At 42.7% G+C, this 22,612-nt stretch overlaps 1 protein-coding gene across 1 annotated transcript in view; it reads left to right on the top strand.

Annotated features, from left to right (window-relative positions):
- SND1 (staphylococcal nuclease and tudor domain containing 1) overlaps window positions 1-22,612 on the top strand; it is a 594,953-nt gene that overhangs the window by 553,019 nt on the left and 19,322 nt on the right. Inside the window, exon 19 of the mRNA XM_063448347.1 lies at window positions 11,745-11,868. Coding sequence (XP_063304417.1) covers window positions 11,745-11,868 — 124 coding nt within the window. The remainder of the gene's footprint in view (window positions 1-11,744; window positions 11,869-22,612) is intronic.

The raw sequence follows: 22,612 nt of genomic DNA, 5'->3' as shown, positions 1-22,612 counted from the left end.
GAACTGCACTGCTTATATGGTCTTATGACGTTTAAAAAAAGATGTATTTATTTATTTATTTATTTTTTATTTTTTTATTCGTGAATGAATACATCTTTTTATACCTGTTAGTGTTAGTACCTCACTGGCCTTAGCAATTGCTACTTGACGTATCACATTGTTTATAACTATTCTCATGTATTGTTTTCCCTAACTTGATACAATTTGAGATGTTTCTCATGGAAGTCTCACCTCAAAACACATCATTTTTAATTTGTCTACATTACATTGTTACTCCATGCACCTTAGCCTCCACCTCAGACAGCATCATTGGGCATTAGCCAGCGTAGAACTTACATGCACAATCATCTGGATCTACATCCGGCTTCTGCTGCTCTGCAGAAGCTAGTTGTTGTAAACCTTGCTTCACAGGAGACCGGTACATGGCAAGACCAGGCAAGAGGGTAAAACGTTGTATCGAGGAACGATGACAGGATACTCTTGCCGTCATGACAACTACAATGGACTGATCTGGATAACCCTTTAAATATCATCTGTAACTTGGCTGCCCAGTCCACTAATGTATCCAGGTCCCTCGGTGGTGAAGTAGTATCCTGCTCACAATGGTATTACCTTACATAGTTTTATGTCAGCTGCAAACACTGACAAGTTACTTTTAATACCTATTGTAAAATCATTAGTAAACCGGATATAGAGGGCAACCCTGAGGGACATCACTTGCCACCTTTCCTTTAACTTTAAAATGTCCCGTTAACAGTTTTCTGCACTTATTTTTAAGCCAGATTGCAATCAAAGAACAATAAGTTTAATTTAAACAAATCATGCCTTCCAACTGTCCTGCTTTTGGGGTGCCGTCCCACTTTAGTTGGAATTGTCCCCAGGTGGAAAAGAAAGAGCGTATTATTAGACGTACTCACGCTGTGCCACAAGCATTATGACCATGCAGGTTGCCCATTGTGGGCGCCATTACTGATGCAGCTGGCATCACTTGCGACGCACCTTGTGGCCCCCCTGTCCTGAGGACCTAAATTGGGACAAATTGCTTTTAATTTTTACAGTGCTGGTATATAAAAGCTATTATTTGGGGATAGGGTCACTGACCGAAATATGGGCTTTTATTCTTTCAAGAATCATTAGAGACACTCCACTGCCCAAATTCAAAAATAAATAAAATCACTCTTTAGCAAATCTACCTCAAATTAAAACATGCATGTATTTAATAATGCATTGTCATTGCATATTTTCTAAAAACAACTTGCAACAGCTGCAGTTTTCTTGTCTGCAGCCTCGGTATGCCCTCCGATTCCAACCCCGCCCAGACTTTCTGTGGCTGTCCAATCACAGACTTCCCAATGTAACTCAATGAGAATGTTTTGCAAGGCAGGTTCTCTGGGCAATTGTCTCTTGAGTTTAGCTCCACTAAGCTAACCAAACCAGTAAATAATAGGATATATTGTCTGTTTGATAGCTGGGGGAGGGAGGGGGTATGTAACAAGACTGTAAGCTCATTTGAGTAGGGTCCTCTTCAACCTATTGTTCCTGTAAGTTTTTGTAATTGTCTCTTATTGGTAAATCTCCCCCTCTGAAAATATGGTAAAATGCTACAGAATATATTGGTGCCATTCCATTGAAACGTGCACTTTTTGTAAAATGAAAAAAGGTCACACTGCACATATAAAGCTTTTCAGCAAGCTATATTATAAAATGCTTTATTGGTCTCGAGTGTTCCTTTAATATAACAAGATAATAAAATGTCTTCTAAAATGGTCCATTTCTAATTACAGTGAGGGGAAAAAAAAAGTATTTGATCCCCTGCTGATTTTGAACGTTTGCCCACTGACAAAAAAAGATCAGTCTATAATTTTAATGGTTTAAAAAGTCATAAATTGATTTGCATTTTAATGAGTGAAATAAGTATTTGATCCCCTATCAATCAGCAAGATTTATGGCTCCCAGGTGTCTTTTATACAGGAGCACTTTCTTAAAGGGAGTGCCCCTAATCTCAGCATGTTACATGTATGAAAGTCACCTGTCCAGAGAAGCAATCAGATTCCAAATTCTCCACCATGGCCAAGACCAAAGAGCTGTCAAAGGATGTCAGGGACAAGATTGTAGACATACACAAGGCTGGAATGGGCTGCAAGACCTTCGCCAAGCAGCTTAGTGAGAATGTGACAACAGTTTGTGTGATTATTCGCAAATGGAAGAAACACAAAATAACGGTCAGTATTCCTCGGTCTGGTGCTCCATGCAAGATCTCACCTCATGGAGTTTAATGATAAGAACGGTGAGGAATCAGCCCAAAACTACACGGGAGGATCTTGTTAATGATCTCAAGGCAGCTGGGACCATAGTCACCAAGAAACCAATTGGTAACACACTACGCCGTGACGGACTGAAATACTACATCACCCGCAAGGTCCCTCTGCTGAAGAAACCACATGTACAGGCCCGGCATCAACTCAACTCGCCTTGTTTAGAGGAGGAGGAATGTTGTCAATGACCCCAAAAGCACCATCCCCACCCTCAAACATGGAGGTGGAAACATTGTGCTTTGGGGGTGTTTTTCTGCTAAGGGGACAGGTCAACTGCACCACATCATAAAGATGATGGACAGGGCCATGCACTGTGAAATTTTGGGTTAAAACCTCATTCCCTCAGCCAGGGCATTGAAAATGGGTCGTGGATGGGTATTCCATCATGACAATGAACCAAAACACACAGCCAAGGCAACAATGGAGTGGCTCAAGAAGAAGCACATTAAGGTCCTGGAGTGACCTAGCCAGTCTCCGGACCTTAATTCCATAGAAAATCTGTGGAGGGCACTGAAGGTTCGAGTTGCCAAACGTCAGCCTCGAAACCTTAATGACTTGGAGAGGATCTGCAAAGAGGAGTGGGACAAAATACCTCCCAAGATGTGTGCAAACCTGGTGGCCAACTACAAGAAATGTCTGACCTCTGTGATTGCCAACAAGGATTTTGCTACCAAGTACTAAGTCAATGGGGTCAAATACGTATTTCACTAATTGACTTGCAAATCAATTTATAACTTTTTTGACATGCGTTTTTCTTGATTTTATTTTTTGTTATTCTGTCTCTCACTGTTAAAATACACCTACCATTAAAATTATACACTGGTCATTTCTTTGTCAGTGGGGAAACATTCAAAATCTGTGGTTGATCAAATACTTTTTTCCCTAACTGTATTTATTTTTCAGCATTACTGTTTGAGTAGTTGAGTGTGTTCTAGTAAATATAGCTTTGCATATCTAAGTTGTCAAATTAAAATTACCTGATCAATATATTTTTCAAACCAGTTTGTTACTATACCGCTTCAAGCAACATTATGGTAACTAAACAGGCTGTAGTTACCGACTGGGCTGTCACTTTTCCTGTTTACATTGAGTGTGCGGTTTCTCAACGGGAGGTATTACTTTCCCATGGCATTGCTGAGGTTCGCATTTGTGAATGTCTTTGTTTCCCCTGAATGTTTCTACACTCGTTCCCCATAGTCCTTCCCTGCTGGGTGCTGCTAACACTGCAATTTCAGCCTCATTTGTCGGGGCAGCACCCGTACACATTCCACATCCCTTGTGCATTAGAGATGGTTACATTAAACCAGTTTGCATACTTTTTGCCAGCAGTGTATCCTATTAACCTTTGAAGTTCTGGGTAGTTTTACAGGTGTTACACATAATGAATGAATTCATTTTAATACAAAATGCAATTTTCAGTTACACTTCTTTCTTAAAATAACACAGGCATTTGTGTTGCCTTTAAACATACATGCCTCTGCCGCTATAATTTTCAGTTTAGCCGTTTCATATGTTGGGTGCAATAGAGAACTCTGATACAGATATATTAATGGAGGGTTTACCTTGTCCTTGTCACTAACTGGCAGGGCTATTCACCATACACCAGATTTTAGAGAAATAAATCAGAATGAAATATATATACTGAAATAGTTAATCTGGAAAAATTCTCAAACCAAAATTGCAGTCTGGCTATTTTAGCACACATTTTGCTGTTCACTTTTTTAATTTGATTTAAAAAATGTAATTTAGTAAACCTTCAAAAATTTGCCTGCACTTGGAAATAGTCTCAAACTTCAAACAGGCTTTTTCCTCCTTCCTCTATTAACCTCCTTCAGTTCAACAACTGTAACTCTCAATGTTTCCCATGCAGCTGGCTGCTCTGAAGGTGATTTGATTGATTTTTTTTTTTTAAGTCAGTACGTTGACCTGCTGTATCAGATGTCCGATGTTGGCCTCAAGCACTGTGGATCAGCAGACTTGTTGGTGTTCTGACCATGACTATGATTGTCTTACACAATTAATGTGGTTATTGTCTTGCATAATTTATGAAAGCATATACATGAGAAACCTAGTTTAGAGCATTTAGTCTGCTGTTAATGTCAGAAGCATGTTAATGGTTGAACAGAACATACAGTGATTAGATTATGCTGGTTTCTTGGGTTAGATTGCAGCGATGGGGGAAGTGTGCCCATGGGTCTTGAAAAGATAGAGGTTAAGTGTTTTTATCAACTGAAAACAATTTAGTATTCCAATGAAGACAAATATACAGCTGGAAACGTTCCATGGTGTCACTACTTAGATACTAGTCAGTTAAAATAAAAGAAGGAAAGATGATGGAAACATGTGACAATATGAAATTAGATGTAGCTGAACCCAGGGCCGGACTGGGAAAAAAAAAATATGATCCGGGCCTTTTAATCACAGCGGCCCACTAAGAGGGCGGGGCAGAGAGGGTGTGTCTGTCATCACCAATGACCAGCACGCCCCCCTCAAAGTGAGTACGTTGGTTCAATGCTCTTCCAGGGCAGACCATGTGCAGAGCTCTGCTGAAGAGCTCTAGCATGAGAAAAAGGCCCTGTATTTGTTCTGCACAGTGCAAGCAAATTTAATAACATGCCTGTGCTGTTTCCTTGCAACTTGTCTCTGGTGTCTCCATAAAAAGCCTGCTTGTGGGATTGCGTGTGTGTAGAGTGAGTGTAGAGTTATTGTGGTGTGATATTGTATAATAAGGTGAGTTTTAGTTGTTTGTGGTGTAATAAAATGCATGTGTGTATAGGGACTGTAAAGAGTGTGTGTGAGGGGTATAGTTTGGAGGTATTGTGTGTGTGGTGTAGTGTGCTGGGGGGGTTCTGTGTGTGTGTGCTGGGGGGGTTCTGTGTGTGTGTGGGGGGGGGGTTCTGTGTGTGTGTGGGGGGGGGGTTCTGTGTGTGTGTGGGGGGGGGGTTCTGTGTGTGTGGGGGGGGTTCTGTGTGTGTGGGGGGGGTTCTGTGTGTGTGGGGGGGGTTCTGTGTGTGTGGGGGGGGGTTCTGTGTGTGTGGGGGGGGTTCTGTGTGTGTGTGTGTGGGGGGGGGGTTCTGTGTGTGTGTGTGTGGGGGGTTCTGTGTGTGTGTGTGTGGGGGGTTCTGTGTGTGTGTGTGGGGGGGGGGTTCTGTGTGTGTGTGTGTGGGGGGGGGGGTTCTGTGTGTGTGTGGGGGGGGGGTTCTGTGTGTGTGTGGGGGGGGTTCTGTGTGTGGGGGGGGGGTTCTGTGTGTGGGGGGGGGGGTTCTGTGTGTGGGGGGGGGGGGTTCTGTGTGTGTGTGGGGGGGGGTTCTGTGTGTGTGTGGGGGGGGGTTCTGTGTGTGTGTGTGGGGGGGGGGTTCTGTGTGTGTGTGTGGGGGGGGGTTCTGTGTGTGTGTGTGGGGGGGGGTTCTGTGTGTGTGTGTGGGGGGGGGGGGGGGTTCTGTGTGTGTGTGGGGGGGGGGTTCTGTGTGTGTGGGGGGGGGGGTTCTGTGTGTGTGTGGGGGGGGGGGTTCTGTGTGTGTGTGTGTGGGGGGTTCTGTGTGTGGGGGGGGGGGGGTTCTGTGTGTGTGTGTGGGGGGGGGGGTTCTGTGTGTGTGTGTGGGGGGGGGTTCTGTGTGTGTGTGGGGGGGGGTTCTGTGTGTGTGTGTGTGTGGGGGGGGGGTTCTGTGTGTGTGTGGGGGGGTCTGTGTGTGTGTGGGGGGGGTCTGTGTGTGTGGGGGGGGGTCTGTGTGTGTGGGGGGGGGTCTGTGTGTGTGGGGGGGGTCTGTGTGTGTGGGGGGGGGTCTGTGTGTGTGGGGGGGGGTCTGTGTGTGTGGGGGGGTCTGTGTGTGTGGGGGGGTCTGTGTGTGTGTGGGGGGGGTTCTGTGTGTGTGTGGGGGGGGTTCTGTGTGTGTGGGGGGGTCTGTGTGTGTGGGGGGGGGTTCTGTGTGTGTGTGTGGGGGGGGGGTTCTGTGTGTGTGTGTGTGGGGGGGGTTCTGTGTGTGTGTGTGTGGGGGGGGTTCTGTGTGTGGGGGGGGGGTTCTGTGTGGGGGGGGGGGGGGTTCTGTGTGTGTGGGGGGGGGGGGTTGTGTGTGTGTGGGGGGGTTCTGTGTGTGTGGGGGGGGTTCTGTGTGTGTGTGGGGGGGTTCTGTGTGTGGGGGGGGGGTTCTGTGTGTGTGGGGGGGGTTCTGTGTGTGGGGGGGGGTTCTGTGTGTGGGGGGGGGGTTCTGTGTGGGGGGGGTTCTCTGTGTGTGTGGGGGGGGGGTTCTGTGTGTGTGGGGGGGGGGGTTCTGTGTGTGTGTGTGTGTGTTTGTGTGTGTGGGGGGGGGGGGTTCTGTGTGTGTGTGTTTCTGTGTGTGTGGGGGGGGGTTCTGTGTGTGTGGGGGGGGGTTCTGTGTGTGTGTTTCTGTGTGTGTGTGGGGGGGTTCTGTGTGTGTGTGTTTCTGTGTGTGTGTGGGGGGGTTCTGTGTGTGTGTGGGGGGGGGTTCTGTGTGTGTGGGGGGGGGTTCTGTGTGTGTGGGGGGGTTCTGTGTGTGTGGGGGGGTTCTGTGTGTGGGGGGGGTTCTGTGTGTGTGTGGGGGGGGGTGTGTGTGTGGGGGGGGGTCTGTGTGTGTGTGGGGGGGGTCTGTGTGTGTGGGGGGGGTCTGTGTGTGTGGGGGGGGGTCTGTGTGTGTGGGGTCTGTGTGTGTGTGGGGGGGTCTGTGTGTGTGGGGGGGGTTCTGTGTGTGTGGGGGGGGGGTGCAGTGTGGGTGGTGGGGTGCTGTGTGAGAGTGTTATTTGAGAAGCTTCTTACCTTTAGCCTGGGAGGGGGGACAGTGCTGCCATATCTGGTGGTCCTAGTGGTGAGTGAACTGTGTTCAACCATGGCAATGCTCCGGATCTCACGAGAGGAACCTGGCGGGGAGATGCAAGATAGAGCTTTGCCGGGTCCTCCCTCCCCAGCCGCATGTCTGTGCAAGTGGGCCGGTGCTCGGATAGCGTGTGTCCTGCATGGACCGGCTGGGGAGGTCCTGTGACATCTCCTGCCGGCCTTGGCCCATGGCCATCGTGCGCCCAATGGTCAATCCGGGTCTGGTTGAACCAGAGGGCATAGTTTCAATATAGGAAAGTAAGTCACTACAATAATACTTAATTATAGAGTATTGGCTAAATTCCTGTACATTCGAAACTTCAAATTTAAGGCCAAATATAGTGAAATCGGAAAAACTATGTAAGTCTGCTATGCTTTCAATCAGGCTACTTTGACTTGAAATTTTCTTTGAATTCTCACTTTAATAAAAACCCTATTTCATTCCTGACTTGGTTTGTTTTTGACCAATGCTCGTTTGCTGCCTGACTTGGGCTAGTCTGCATTTCCTGGCCTCTGGAATCCTGATCTCTGTCAATGTTGGTTTTGTCTAGTGAGCTTATATCTTGTATTTCTTTGTTGGTAAGACTAGCCACTCTACAATCTGGCTGCAATTAAGGATCCTGATACTTACCTGACCCCTCACCCCATTGTAAGTAGTGAATGTAGTGGTTCTTGTTCATTTAAGGCAAGGAACAAAAAGAAATGTTGGCATACGGTGCTGTTTATGAGTGTAGAATCATTTCCAACAGGGCATACGATCCACAAAGATACAATTGCAATAAAGCTAAACTCGAAATGCACTGAGAACTATCTGAACTGGGAAGGGTCACTACAAGAAGGAGCTCTAAACACAACTCTGTCAATGGATTAAACATATATGGGATTTTGTCAAGTTTTCAGTTGCTTAGAATGTGTATTAAATCATTGTTCTATATCAGCAACTTCAGTTTCTGGATCCTTTGCAGTATATTTTTCTTATCCATTAGAATTATTTCTTGGGACCATGGAACCTTCTTGTCAAACCTTTTCTCCATGATGTGCATTGAGACACTATGAATATGCCAAAGCAATGAATAATTTGTATAACCTGGATCAGATATGTACAAACCTAGTGGCAGTTATTATTTGAGCCTTTATTCTAGTGATGATAGAGAACTAAGTGAATTTAAATACAAAAATGGTGAGCGATTGAAATCTGTTATTGGCTTGGCCTTTATAAAGGCTTGTTTTAAGATCTACATCAGTAAAAGGGCAGTGTCGTATTAGTATGTCTGTGTAGGAATATAGCAAATAATAATGTTGTGGAGTACATTTGCCTACACATGCATGACAGAACGCATTGTCTCCTTCACATCAAGCTGAGAAATTGCTGCAGAGTCACCAAGGAATTCTTGCAATTTATTTCATTCTCTTAAGTAAACGTGCACTATATAGTAAATCTTATGCAGCGGCTTCATAATCTAAATGCAAAGCGCTTATCAGCTCTTGGAGAAGAATGCACATGTTGGATGCATACTATACACAGTGTCTTTTGCATGTGTCCCAATGCCTGGAAATTTACAGCGCACGTTTAACCTTAGTATTGACTCTAGAAAGTATTAGTTAAAAGCTAAACTGTTGCATATGGAAAGTCAAATTTGGATAAGCTGTAGTCCTCCAGCAGTGGTGCATTAATACTATGGATCTTATTGAAATATATGCTTTTTGTCCTTTTTATTTTACCATTGTTCATACTAACGGGGAGAGCAGTTCAGTTATATAAATATAGGGATATTGATCCCCTGACCCCAAAGAAATATTGAGCAATTATGAGGGTTTGATAAATTATATTATCGAAATACAATCTGACCATCTATGTATTTAGCCCAATAAACGTATCTGTTTTTGCAGGGTATTCTGTTGAGTTATACAATTGGTTGTGCTTACCAAGCAAGCAGGGTTAGTCCTTCCCAATGGCATTACAAGTATGTTTTTTACCAGAGGTGTCATTTAGTCTAAGATTGTCACTGGGTCCCTCAGGCCCTAAATTGAACTGAAGTCTTGTGCCTTACAAAGTCACCTGTCACAGCTCTTTGTGACCATTGACTCACATAAAAGCATAGGCGATGTCAAGAGACTTCCTTCCCATTTGTAAATACTATTCCTTTATCAGCCTTGCTAATAAAAAAATTAAAATAAACCTCTTGCTGAAGGGATCTTGCATTAGTCATTGTGTTCGTGTAGTTATTTTGTCTAGCTGAACATTAGTGAATGTAGTCTTAGAATAATCTGTGCTGTGTTATTACTTCAATATCTGTATTTGACTATAATAAACCCAGTCCGTAGCAGTAAATTATAATTGAGGTTTTGCATCGCTTCCTTCGTCCTCCATGAATCCACAGGTATACGTACTGTTGCATGCTATCTCGGACTATACAGCTAGTCATGCTTTTTGTTCTGCAAACGGTGCTGCTTTACACCTGCATGGATTATGCTTCAGTCCCTCTCCTTGTTATCACTTAATTAAATCCTCATATTAATACACAAGTGTCTACACTGCAGGCTGTCTATTCACCGAGCTGAGAGCTGCTCAATGTTATCTGTGAATGCAGAAGCACATGGCCTGCTTAGATCATAGTTAGTGGGACCTCTTGTATTGTGCCGGCTGCCTTGCATGCCACATAAACAATGCACTGGGTATTCTGCTTATTACCGATTGTTCTTTGCAGGAATTGTCTAATGTGATTTGATTTTATTTATTTTATTTTGTAGAAACATAGGGCAGCGCCACTCTTGGCCTTTTTTTTTTATTTTGGAAAGTGCTGGTTTTTGATTGGTGTGTCTTGGACAGAACAATATTTAGTTTTTAGTTAGGGTAATACCAAAAACTCCTCTTTATGTTAATGGTGCTTTTAAAAGGAACATCTCTTATTCTAGTAGAAGAAACGTATGTGTTGGTCAATCCGTAATCCCAAATGGCAGGGTTCTTAGTATTGATTAAAGCTGAATGAGTGTTGCTTTACGTTTTGTTACATAATTACCGATGCTGCACTTGAGTTCAGTCTTCATTGTTTAAGCCTTTTTAAGAATAGATGGAAATGTTTGGTATAATTTAGATTGGGGTGTTTTTAGAATGAAATTGTCTAATTTTAAAGCCCCTTAAAGTGTCTATCAAAATAAATGTACATTAGTCGGTGCTCTCCTACTACAATGTAAGTGATCTCTTGGGGCAGTAAGAAATGTGTTAAAGGACCACTATAGTGCCAGGAAAACATGCTTGTTTTCCTGGCACTATAGGGTCTCTAGGGCCCCCCTCCCGCCGGGCTCTAGGGGGTGAAAGGGGTTAAATCTTACCTGTTTTACCCCGCCAGGCTCCCTCTGCGCTGGGGACTCTACTCCTTTTCGCCGTCATCGGCTGAATGTGCATGCGCGGCAAGAGCCGCGCGCGCATATTCATCCAGTCAATAGGAAAGCATGCTCAATGCTTTCCTATGGACGCTGGCGTCTTCTCACTGTGAAAATCACAGTGAGAAGCGTGGAAGCGCCTCTAGTGGCTGTCAATGAGACAGCCAATAGAGGCTGGATTAACCCATTTGTAAGTATCGGTTGTTGACAGTCCTGTGAGTGATCTCTACGCATGGTTTAGTCTCTGATAGTCAGCTTGGTGATTTTTGCTGCTGACTGACTTTTGGTTAGTGAAAAAAAATGTATATGAGCTGTTTCACATATCATGTGTAATGCATTTATTGACCACATCCTCCTCTGGGATTATACTTTTATTTGAAGGTTAGCGTAGGGTGAGCATTCGGTGTTTGCTCTATTTCCTGTTTAGCCAAGGGATGTATAAAATTGCTGATGCGATTGCCTGTTGATAGGCTAACCCTTCCACGCATTAATTTTCCATCTCAAGAACATGAACTTTGTCTGATGCTGACCCCCATATGTTACTGTCAGCACTTGCATTAAATCGCACACCCACAGACTATACGATAAACAGCAGCAGCTTGTGTCAGAGAGAGCAGTCAATATTCAGCCTTAATTAGCCACTGATAGAGAAACACTGGACAAGAGGAAGGCAGTGAAGAATGCCCAGCACAGGTGTACCACAAGGTCACCAGGCAACCAACATACTTTGTAATTTGAAATGGGTATCTTTGCACTACAGAATAATATCAGTCAAATTTTGCTTTGCATACTTTTTATTAAAGTTCTAGATTTACAGAATGGAATAACAAGATATTACTAGTGAAGACAGTGTATTGGTTAGAATAAGACATAGAGCAGAGAGCTATATATGAATACATGATAACATTACAAGGATATTTGTCATCTCAATTACTCTCTCTTTTCTGAACATTGTGTTTCCTTTAATACTTAAAGCTCAAATTGAAACCGCAAAGTGCTGAACTTTACCAGCAATGTGACATCAATGTAATTATGATACCACTCCTTCACAATCTACTTTGGTGTGGGAAAGTGTCCACTAAAGACTAAATAGTGGAATAATGTATGGAATTTGCACACACACCATGTCCCTAAAGTTGCAGGTTCTGTATGTGAAACTATATGTGAAAACAAGGTGCTAAATCGGTTACTTACGTCATTCATTCTGCTTACTACAGGAACACAGCTAGAGAAGCTCATGGAAGGCATGAGAAGTGAAATTGCCAGCAATCCTCCTTTAGAAGGCTCCTTCTCACCACGCCGTGGAGATTACTGCATTGCCAAATTTGTGGATGGAGAATGGTAAGTTCTATACCAGTGGTACCACTGGTCTTTGAATTTAGTACCAACCAGTTATGAGACTTTGAAAATGCTGTTTAACATATTTTCTGTGTCCAGTTTTAATATTTTGTTGTACATGTTCCTATGCAGATAACAATTTGAGGACTGTGTATATTGTTTTTCCTATAACATGCCTGCTTTAATTAGACCTTTACTTCTATATAGCATTGCCATTTTAGTCCTGCATGTAAAATACTTTTGGCAGTATGCTCAGAGTTCATATAGGCTCTAATGGACCTTCTATTCCTTGTCCTTTACATGTAGTCCATAAAAGCATGCTTTTAACCCCTTAAGGACCAAACTTCTGGAATAAAAGGGAATCATGACATGTCACACGTCATGTGTCCTTAATGGGTTAAAGAACGACTGCTTTAGCCACTACCCTGTACTTTCTCAGCGCTACTGGGAAATAGCCAAGTGCTAGACACCACTAATCCTCTGGAACCTGCAAATGTTGCAGCTAGACTTATTTAAATTACCGTAATCAGCTTGTGCACTGCTATACATTAATGACTCTTTAACTGACCAATTTGCAGTGCACAATATATACTATTTTTCAATATTCATGTTATATAAGGTTGTTTGGTTTTTGTTTTTTTATAAGATTCTAAAAGCCATAAATTGTTCTGGTTAGGCACATATTTCTTGAAGGCAAATAGGAATAAGAGCTGCGCCTAATAAAAATAAATAAGATAATAAACAGATAGTCCAAATATAAAATTGAAAATAAAAAATAAAAAATAAATATATATAGATATATAAAAAGAAAAAAGTCTTAGCTAAATCGATCTGATGTGGTCGTCTGGTACATCAATGTTCAGTCCGTAATATTATTCCTTGTTTAGTTCTTCCTTGTGGATCCACTCATATGTAAGAGACAAAGGGTATATAAAGGAAGCCAGATAGTGTAGTATTGTTAAAAATAAAGGGAATAAAAATAGATAAAACTCTAGAATGCAAACTCACATTTAAAAGAGCAAAAACCTGCTCTGGTGTAGAGGGCGTGCAGCGGTTTGGATCCCCGCTTATGGGATATGCAGTAGGTGTCCTCCGTCTTAGGTGTGTTTTCTTCGCCCTTTGTATGGCAAACACTCGGGTAGAGAGAGACAACCAATAGTGTACACTGGATATAAAACTATGGTTAAATGAAAGAAATAAAATGGGTACTCACAATGGGGGAGCAGGTACACTGCTCCTTTAAAATAGCGCTGGTGGTATTATCCCCACCTAGGATTTCTTGGAGTCCGAAGTGATGATAAAATGCCAGGTAAGGAAATAATAAATGTATATAAAAAATACAGTAAAAAGTGATAAAATATACTTTAATATTAAAAAATACACAATATTATAACCATAAACGCGTTTCGCCAATACGGCGTTATCAATATGGGGAAAAGCATACAGCAGGAGAGCGGCCGTCTCTCTTGTGCCTGCCATGCTGGTAGGCCTCGCTGGGGTGTCGGGTGCGTATTTATGAAAACGTCGCTTGATAGGCATCTACTTGTGCACCCCGCTGTCCCCTTGCATTTGGTGGTCTTTGTGTAGCTGTAAGTTGCCATTTTGGTGGCACAAATCGCCGTTTAGTCGCTTTGAAGCAGGAGCTCATGTAACCTGCGGCCATCCAGCATGGCCTCCAAGCTCCCCCTCCCCCCCCCCCCTTTTTTTTTTTTATAAGATTATAAAAGCCATAAATTGTTCTTGTTAGGCACATATTTCTTGACCCTTTCCGTGCTGAGTTAAGAAAAAAAGAATATCTGCAGACAGTGGAAACATACTGTGCACACAATTAAACATGCTATGGGGATCAATACCTCTTTAAAGATGATTTAACCATGACAAAATCTCATGTGGCTTTAAGTGTTGCTATGGCTACAGGTTACACTCTGTTTTCATTGCATTCTTCTACTAGTCTTGTCACTTCAGTTGCTAACTGATAAAGCACCATACGATCCTTTTAGCTACTTCACGTAAAGATAATGAAGATGGAGGGGATCTGAGTACATATGTATATGGTGATGGTATTATTATTTGTCCTGCATGGGTATTACAGGGAATACCTATGCAGTCTTTTGTTGAGTTAAAGGGGCAAACAGGAGATATGCAACCCTAGTGGCATACAGTTCTCTCACTTTACTCTGTAACGGAGCAAATTTGTTAGGATATGTCTTGGCACACTCTGAGTATTAGAACACTAGTAACAAAGAGCAAGTGGTATTTCCCACAAGCATAAAACCGGCAAAAAAAAAAAAGCACATGGTTCACTGATATAGTACATGCAGTTATTTTTTTAATTATTATTTTTTTTTATATATATATATATTTTTCCCTCATTAAAATTGAAAGGCAAGCATATGGCTTCCACCTTTTTATTAAAGAAAAATCTTGTGGGTGGCAAAGGAAGAAATATTTAAAAGGAAAAAAAAATAATTAAATATCACAGACTAAATGTTAAAATTTGCAGATCCGAAACAAGTGGTACCAAGAGCTAGTGTATTTTAATGATATCTTACATAAGTGGCCAGTACTATCTATCCCATTTCTATTTATTTTAACAATGACCCTTTAGCAGAATTGGTTTTTGGTACCTGACAGTGTGTAAGAGTCTCCATGAATAAAAGAATGTGCTCTTAATATAAAATTCCCACTGCACTTACAATGTTTGGGCATGCATTCCTTGTCACTGCAACATTTTTGTAATTTAAAGGGCAGCAATGTACTACAGGTGCCTCAGGCACTAGATTTGTATCCATTTAATTTCATAAAGGGTACAGCCTAATATACCAATTGTTCATTGTACGCTCAATTTACTTGTTTAGTAAAGCCAGAGTGCATTCTGCACTCAAACTGATCATGGCAGTGTCTTATTTAGCTTAAATGAAGAAGAATCGGATCTGAAAAATTCTATTACATTACTTGTTGCAGTGAACCTGATCAGCACCTGATAAGAGAACTAATGGTAAATAATGCAGGTGATTATTTCAAAGAACCCATTAGTTGGTGAAACGTTGCATTTGCATTTAACTCAAAAGCTGCTTATGGCCAGGAATCTGTTTTTCAGCTTAAGCCCTCCAAGTAAAGGCAGCATTTATGTAGTTTGTGTCTTACTTGGTCGCACCTTCACTGTTGTGTGATATCCGCATGGCTGATCTAATCTAACACTCAAGTTCTGCTCTGGCCATGTTGTCCAGCATTGAAGTAGAGAACTGAGCACACAGGTTTAATGACACGTCAGCATTATTGTACATTGATTTTTGAGCTCCTTTCCTGCTCTCTTCATTCCTGATAAATAGAATGTGCTATAGACAGTACCAGAGAAGGGAAGAAGACCGGTAACAAAGTATTAATGAAGGAGACCACATCGATCTGGGCACATAAAATGCAGGTGGCATATGGGCACAGTCTGTACTTCATTGGGCAGAGGGGACCCATACATGGTTATGGGTTGACTGTGTGTCCTTGTAACAAAGAGAACAGAGACCAAACAATATGTAAACATTTTATTTTGAACTTGATTAATCTAGGCAGGACTTTCCCTTAAAAACAACAAAAGCTTTGGCTCAGACATTTTAGCAACTGCCAAAGCCTAGTAGTTATTTTTGGGGACTTTGTATCTTTTTTTGTTTTGAAACCTAATAACCAGAAACGCTACCTTGTAGGGGAGAGTCTACCAGTTGCCTATATCATATGTCTGCCATGTTTGATAAATGTCATTTTGTTTTACTAAGCTTAAAATTCCAGTGCTTTTCTACATATCTAAAGGATGGACTCCTTAAATTTGCAATTTTTCATCACTTATGATCACCAATTTTTAACATCTTTCGGTCCCATTTAACTTCAAAGATTTTAACAATGAATGTCCTGTGGATCTCTAAGTCATACAGCCTTTAACGCTGCCCTCTTTTGTAAGGTCAATGCTGGGACTCCTGATGTACATTTGATTGTTCTCATTAAATACCAGCAGACAGCTTGATAAACGAAGACATGCATTGGCTTAGAGTTTCTCTTTTTCTTTGTGAAATGTCTCGGATTTAAATGTCTTTAAAAGGAACATCAAATTCCCAGACATATCTGTTCTCTAATTATAGCTGTTGTTTAGTATATTGGCTTTAAACAGCATACATCAATCTATTAATTAGCTGCGCTGTATTATACCCTTAGGACATGTTACACGGCATGTACGCTCGCTGGCTCCTACTTTTCTTTTTTTTCTTTTTTGTGGACCGTTTTGACAAAAATAACTTTTATTTTATTTTATTTTTAGAGCCTGAACAAGATTTAATATGGTTTGTTTTGTACGTTGGGTATGTCCAGTGTTAAAAGCGATAAAAAATGGCATACAGGAATACAAACATTCATAAAATGATAATTTCAAAATAACAAAAAAGGATAACAAAATGCAGCGTTTTGGTCACAAACCCACAGTACCCTTAAAAACAGGTTGTAGGGAGGGAGCAGAGAAGAGAGCACTGTATTGCAAGGAGTGTGAGGCTTTCTGAGACCAGTTATCACTATCCCCACTGTAACGTTTTATTCTTAAGATTTCTAGGGTTCATATCTTTCTATTCTTCCTTATTTAACTGCCCTTTTTCTTTTTTTCCCCCTATACTTGGTTAGAAAAGTTTGTTTCTCATAAATTGTCTATATACTTATTGACCAGTATTCATTTTTTTTTTTTTACATTTCATCTTTATTGAATTTTTCATATAAAAAGAAAAAATATAAAAGATTTTTATAATAGATACCAAAAAGAAAGAAAAGGGAGATGTAAAGAAACATACAAATAAATATAATATCTATACAACAACTACATAGTAAACATATGCAATGTTACTACCGTAATATACTAGAATTAACACCTAATTTGCTTATTAGAAATCAGTGTATTGAACTTGGCTTATATGATTCTTTTATGAAGGCGATTCCAGTATCGAACCAGTCTATCGTTTTAAATATATCAATATTGTTCATACAGAGAAGAGGGAGAGAGGAGGGAAAAAAATTGCATAAAGCAGATGGGGGGGGGGGGGGGGGGAGGGGGATATGGCGAGGAATAGTGTGAATAAAACTAATAATTATCACCATGTTGGGTATTCTTAAAATATACATTTACTCCACTACTTATTGAAGTGTATATTACTTTTACTAGTGGCCAACTTAATTGTTCTAAATTGTTTTTATAAAATATAGGTGTGTATTTTGTGTGACAAAATTATCTATTACAATAACTATTAGAGAGGGGGAAAAAAGATAAAGAATAAAGATGTATGCTTACTTCTTCATATATATATATATATATATATATATACACAACGATATATTGGAAGGCGTAGCCTGAAGTTGTGGGAGGGGTTACCCGGCTATTTAAACTCAGGCCCCCTACACCACAGGGCTGATGCTGCCTGGTTCATGACTACTTCCGGTTCAAAGGTCATCAACACAGACTGCCTAAAACTCCAAACAAGCTGGTCTGGGCCTACTGTGGCTCCCATGCCGATCGGACCAAGTTTTTCCCTGCTCCAACAACTCCCATCCTGCTGTTCCAGCCACATGCGGTCAGAGACTCCCACGCTGATTGGTCCAAGTTCTCCCTGCTCCAACAACTCCCATCACGCTGTTCCAGCCGCATGCGGTCAGAGACTCCCAGGACGATCAGACCAAGTTCTCTCTGCTCCAACAACTCCCATCATGCTGTTCCAGCCACATGCAGTAAGAGACTCCCACGATGATTGGACCAAGTTCTCCCTGGTCCAACAACTCCCATCACGCTGTTCCAGCCACATACGGTCAAAGTCTCCCAAGCCGATTGGACAAGTTCTCCCTGCTCCAACAACTCCCATCACGCTGTTCCAGCCACATGCGGTCAGACTCCCACGCCGATCGGACCAAGTTCTCCCAGCTCCAACAACTCCCATCATGCTGTTCCAGCCACATGTGGTCAGACTCCCACGCCGATCGGACCAAGTTCTCCCAGCTCCAACAACTCCCATCACGCTGTTCCAGCCACATGCGGTCATTGACTCCCACGCTGATCGGACCAAGTTTTCCCTGCTCCAACAACTCCCATCACGCTGTTCCAGCCACACGCAGTCAGAGACTACTCACATCCTCTCCAGAACTGGCTGTTCGCTCCCGCTGGCGCTATGAGACCCCTTACCGGCTTATCGGGCCTTTTCCTGGACCAAACCTCCGTGTCCACCAAGTCTGGGTACTTTCCAGCCACATAGCTGACCTCTCGTTTGTTTCCTGTACCAGTCAAATCCACGAACCGTGAGTCTGCCTGTACGGGCCAAATCCATGAACACACAATTGTTCACACGTTTACGTTTTTACATACCGTCTATTCTGGACTTTTTCCCGTTCAGGACTTAAGTCAGTTCACCTACTCCTGCCTGCTCTTTGTTCCATTCCTATTCGCTAGTTTCTTTTCGTCAAATTTCTACCGAACTAGTCTCCAGTCTATCTCAATTACATGCTTCCATCTTCCATTCCATGCTTCCATCAACGGCCACCACAATCATAGTACCAATTCGTTAGTTTTACACTGTTCCCTGATACATGAAATGTCCAGGTTCTTTAGCCTGCTACTAGTTATCCTTACATGCCCCCTGTAGTTCTGTTATATTTGCTATGTTTCTTGTTATTATTTACGATTGTGCATGGATATTGTCAGTTTCCCATTACTAATTCAGCTCTGGTAAGCATTTAATATTCACTACATATATAGCATTACCATCATATATCGCATATGTCTTATTCTATCACTTATGGACCTGGTACTGTTCTGAGGCAGTCATCACGTTCACATTTGTTACCATGTGTTATGGCCAATCTGTATACTTGCTCCCACGATAGGTATATTACTTATTTGGAGGACGATCACCTATTCGCTAAACCTTTTTTGTAACACGCCACACTCCTATGTTCATATGTATCGTCATGTTCCCTGGGACAAACCCTAGTGTACCAGGCTTTACCATACCATCATATGTTCCCCCTGACTCTACGTCAAAATAATCACGTATTATGCACTAAAGGTTATTTACTCATTGCTGCTATATTCTACTCAAAGAAGTTCATCATCCTAACCGACCCTTGTATCACTAAACCTACAGCAACTCCACTCTAACTGTTCTATGTTACATCAGCCAACGCTGGCACGCAATTCCTTTGCCAGGCCGTACACAGGCCCACGCCCGGGGATCCTTAATTCCCCACACATACACCCTCCTTCCCATGCTGGCACGACCATAATTAAATATTCTAAGTCCTACCGGGATAGCTCAAAACTGCCATCATAGCTTGGTATTCCATATCCCCCTATATGTATTTTAGCTAAAGAAGTCACAGGACCAATTAGCGGTCACTCATGACTCTGCCTATCCCCCATTATTGTCGCAGTATTGGTTAAACACTCCCCATGGTCTCTGGTAATGGCCTAGGATCCTCACCCTACTCACTTATAGGGATATTTGATTTATGTCCTATGAATCTTGTACCCACCATCGTAGGGTCAGGATTCTAACAACTATGTCCTCAGGTTACCTATTCATAGACCAGCCTCAAGAACAACCACCCCGATTATACAGGCGTATTTCGTTCACAGTAAGTCAAGCCCAATTCCAGTTCCAACTTGCCTCCCACCATCATTTCCCTTTAGGTTCTCCAATATCTCATTCCTCTGGCAAGGAACCCACATTCTACCCCAAGCAAGGTATGTTTACCCACCTCGCTACTACCCATTACCCGTCCCATTCTCGGATCCGCTATGTCAGCTATCGGCCTGGTACCCAGCTATGCCAGTAACTAGCCTCATCATTATCAGTTCCGTGAGGCCAACACCCATCTTCATCCGCATATGGAGGTAGACGCCCCTCGGCCCAACACATAGCTAACGCCTCACATCAACCTCTCCAGGTTACGAGTTAGGGCCTCACCCAGCATGGCCTCTTATATTGACTCTTTTTACAGTCCCCAAGAGGCCAATGTTCTTGCCACACCTTTCAGTGGCCCCTGCCCACTAGTCCAAGTCACATGAAGTCAAACCGTTGATATCCACTCTACTTGCCTCCATACATAACATCAACGATGGACTACAGAGACTGGAATCTCCACAGGCACTGATGCAAATCCCAGCCACAGGACTCCCAAATCCCTCTCATGGTTATGTTATCCTTTCAAATCCCTCCCTTAGCACATCGGTTTACATTATTACTCCCTCATACTTTGTGTCCCTGACTATACGCAAAGACATCTGGAAAGGTTAATTTAGTCTCCTTACTGATTGCCTCCCACGATGTCTTAGAGTACAAGTCTTACTACTACGATGATATGTACGTCGTTCTATACACCAGAATCCCAGACTCAATCAGAAACTCACTATCCCAGAATTCATCCTAGCCTTCAGACTTTTGTGATGTAAGTGGCTCTACTTCTCCTCACCATAGAGAAGGTTTGCATCGACAACCTGGAGTTTTACCTCTAAGCACAGCCTTTCTGTCACTCAGTCGACTTCTACATCAAGGTTTCCACACACCAGTTCCACACAGGTCTGGTCACACTCCTGTCTAGTATTCACGAGTGTCAGAACCTTCTGTCTGCATTAATAGACCCCGCAACACAATCACGTTGCTTAAGAAGGTATTCAACCATATTAATTACCCACCCCTAGCCGCAACTCATTGATTTCCTCTAAGGAATTCTCCCAGCACTATGCCAAAGGGGTTGACCAGAGCTTGGGTGGGCAAGACAGACATTTCCTATGCCTCCAAGCTTCTACCTATTCAGCCATCCCAAGGGCATGTTCATGGCATTTTATGGAGGGATTGTCATGAATTTCCCACACGTGTAACTTTTAGAGCAAAGAGTAACCCCAAGCTGTTTATCTTATTTGCTTACACACTATGTTGACTAACACTCAATATTAGCGAATGTCCTGCAGTCACCGGTTATCTTAGATAACTTCCTCACGATAGAACGCCCTCACTCCGCTCTGGTTAGTATTCACAAGACGATGGCACTTTTCCTCACTATGGGTTCCACTTTCACAAACTGACCTTCTTAGGCATTCATCTTGACACTAATAAGCTACAGAACATGTCCACCTACAGAGAAGGTACAGCGCATCGGAGTCCTGGGAACCTTTCCTTCTGAAGAACAACGGGGAGGGTGGGGGGAGAATGGATCTACAGTCCTACTGGGCACATTGAGGTTTGCCATGAGAATTATTCTGCACATTTATTTCCCGACCGCTGAGTCTTCTTCCCACCGACAGTTGCATTCTGGCACTAGTTGTAAGCAGACCTACACATATGGCTCAGGTTCATACCACATTGGATTGGGGGCCAGGTTATTCCCGCCATTTCTCATCATTTCCCAGTTACATGGACCAATGCATCCGCACACACTGATTTCACAGCCAATTTGGTGACTTTTGGTTCTGAGTTGCCTGGCCAGTTGAGACTCTTAAAAAAAAAATAAATAAAAAAAAAAAAAAATTTCTATTCCTCGTCAACATTTCTTTGGAATCTGCCCCATAGTGGCCGCCTACAAGGCCTGGGGAGGTATGATCGGATAGGGGCAGTCAAGGGATTTTCTGACAAAGCAGCTGGCTATACCCACATTCCATGGCTTAATACTGCACTAACTCGCCTCATGGCATTTGGCAGATTTCTGGATTGAGCTGCCCTCTCTGATTATACATCACAAGCATACAATAGAGATTTCACCTTTACAACAAGTTTACCACCGATTACCATAAAACCGATATTCGTTCACTAGTCACCATTGCGACACTCCTCTCCTTTTTGCCCACACAATTTATAAAATCTCTCTTAACACTACAAAACTTACCTGGCTGGCTACACCATGTCTTAAGTGCCCATCCTAGTACCAAACAGTTCACATCCTCTTGCCATATGTAATACGTAGGGACAATCCTACGGGCAATAAGGTGCCGGTCAAAATGTCAGACCTTTACAGGTTATCACTCACAGGACCAAATCTCAATATGCCCCTATTTAACTGCAGGGCAAACCACTCACTACAGCTAAATTCATAATGTACCTCAGAACCCTCTTAACTAGGCGGGGACTCAACCCCAATGCCTTTTCGGGACATTCCTCCAGAATCAGGGCAGCATCAGCTGCTTCCAGAAAAATGTCCCTGCTCACACCATAAACATTAGGACGCTGGAAATCCACAGTATAATACTAGATACATACCACAACCAGAGCTAGAGTTGAGTAGGTAAAGCCGTTATGAATCTTGCAACGTAACGATTTGTAATAAGGTATCTTATTCAACTTTTTGCCCTCTTTTATTACAGGCCTACCCGATACGTCGGTTTCGGCACACCACAACCGACTTGCTCATATATCTAACTTATCATGTATACGGCTTTTGTCCCCGACTACAAATTGGAAGGCGTAGCCTGAAGTTGTGGGAGGGGTTACCCGGCTATTTAAACTCAGGCCCCCTACACCACAGGGCTGATGCTGCCTGGTTCATCCCTCCCACCTCTCCCCTTATACATATTACTATTACAGGTGGGCCCTCTTTTATTACAGGCCTACCCGATACGTCGGTTTCGGCACACCACAACCGACTTGCTCATATATCTAACTTATCATGTATACGGCTTTTGTCCCCGACTACAAATATATATATATATATACACAAACGAAATCAAGAGGCTGCACTCACCTGA

This window comes from Pelobates fuscus, chromosome 3, assembly GCF_036172605.1.
Source record: "Pelobates fuscus isolate aPelFus1 chromosome 3, aPelFus1.pri, whole genome shotgun sequence".
NCBI lineage: Eukaryota > Metazoa > Chordata > Amphibia > Anura > Pelobatidae > Pelobates > Pelobates fuscus.
This window is presented reverse-complemented; position numbering and strand designations above follow the sequence as displayed.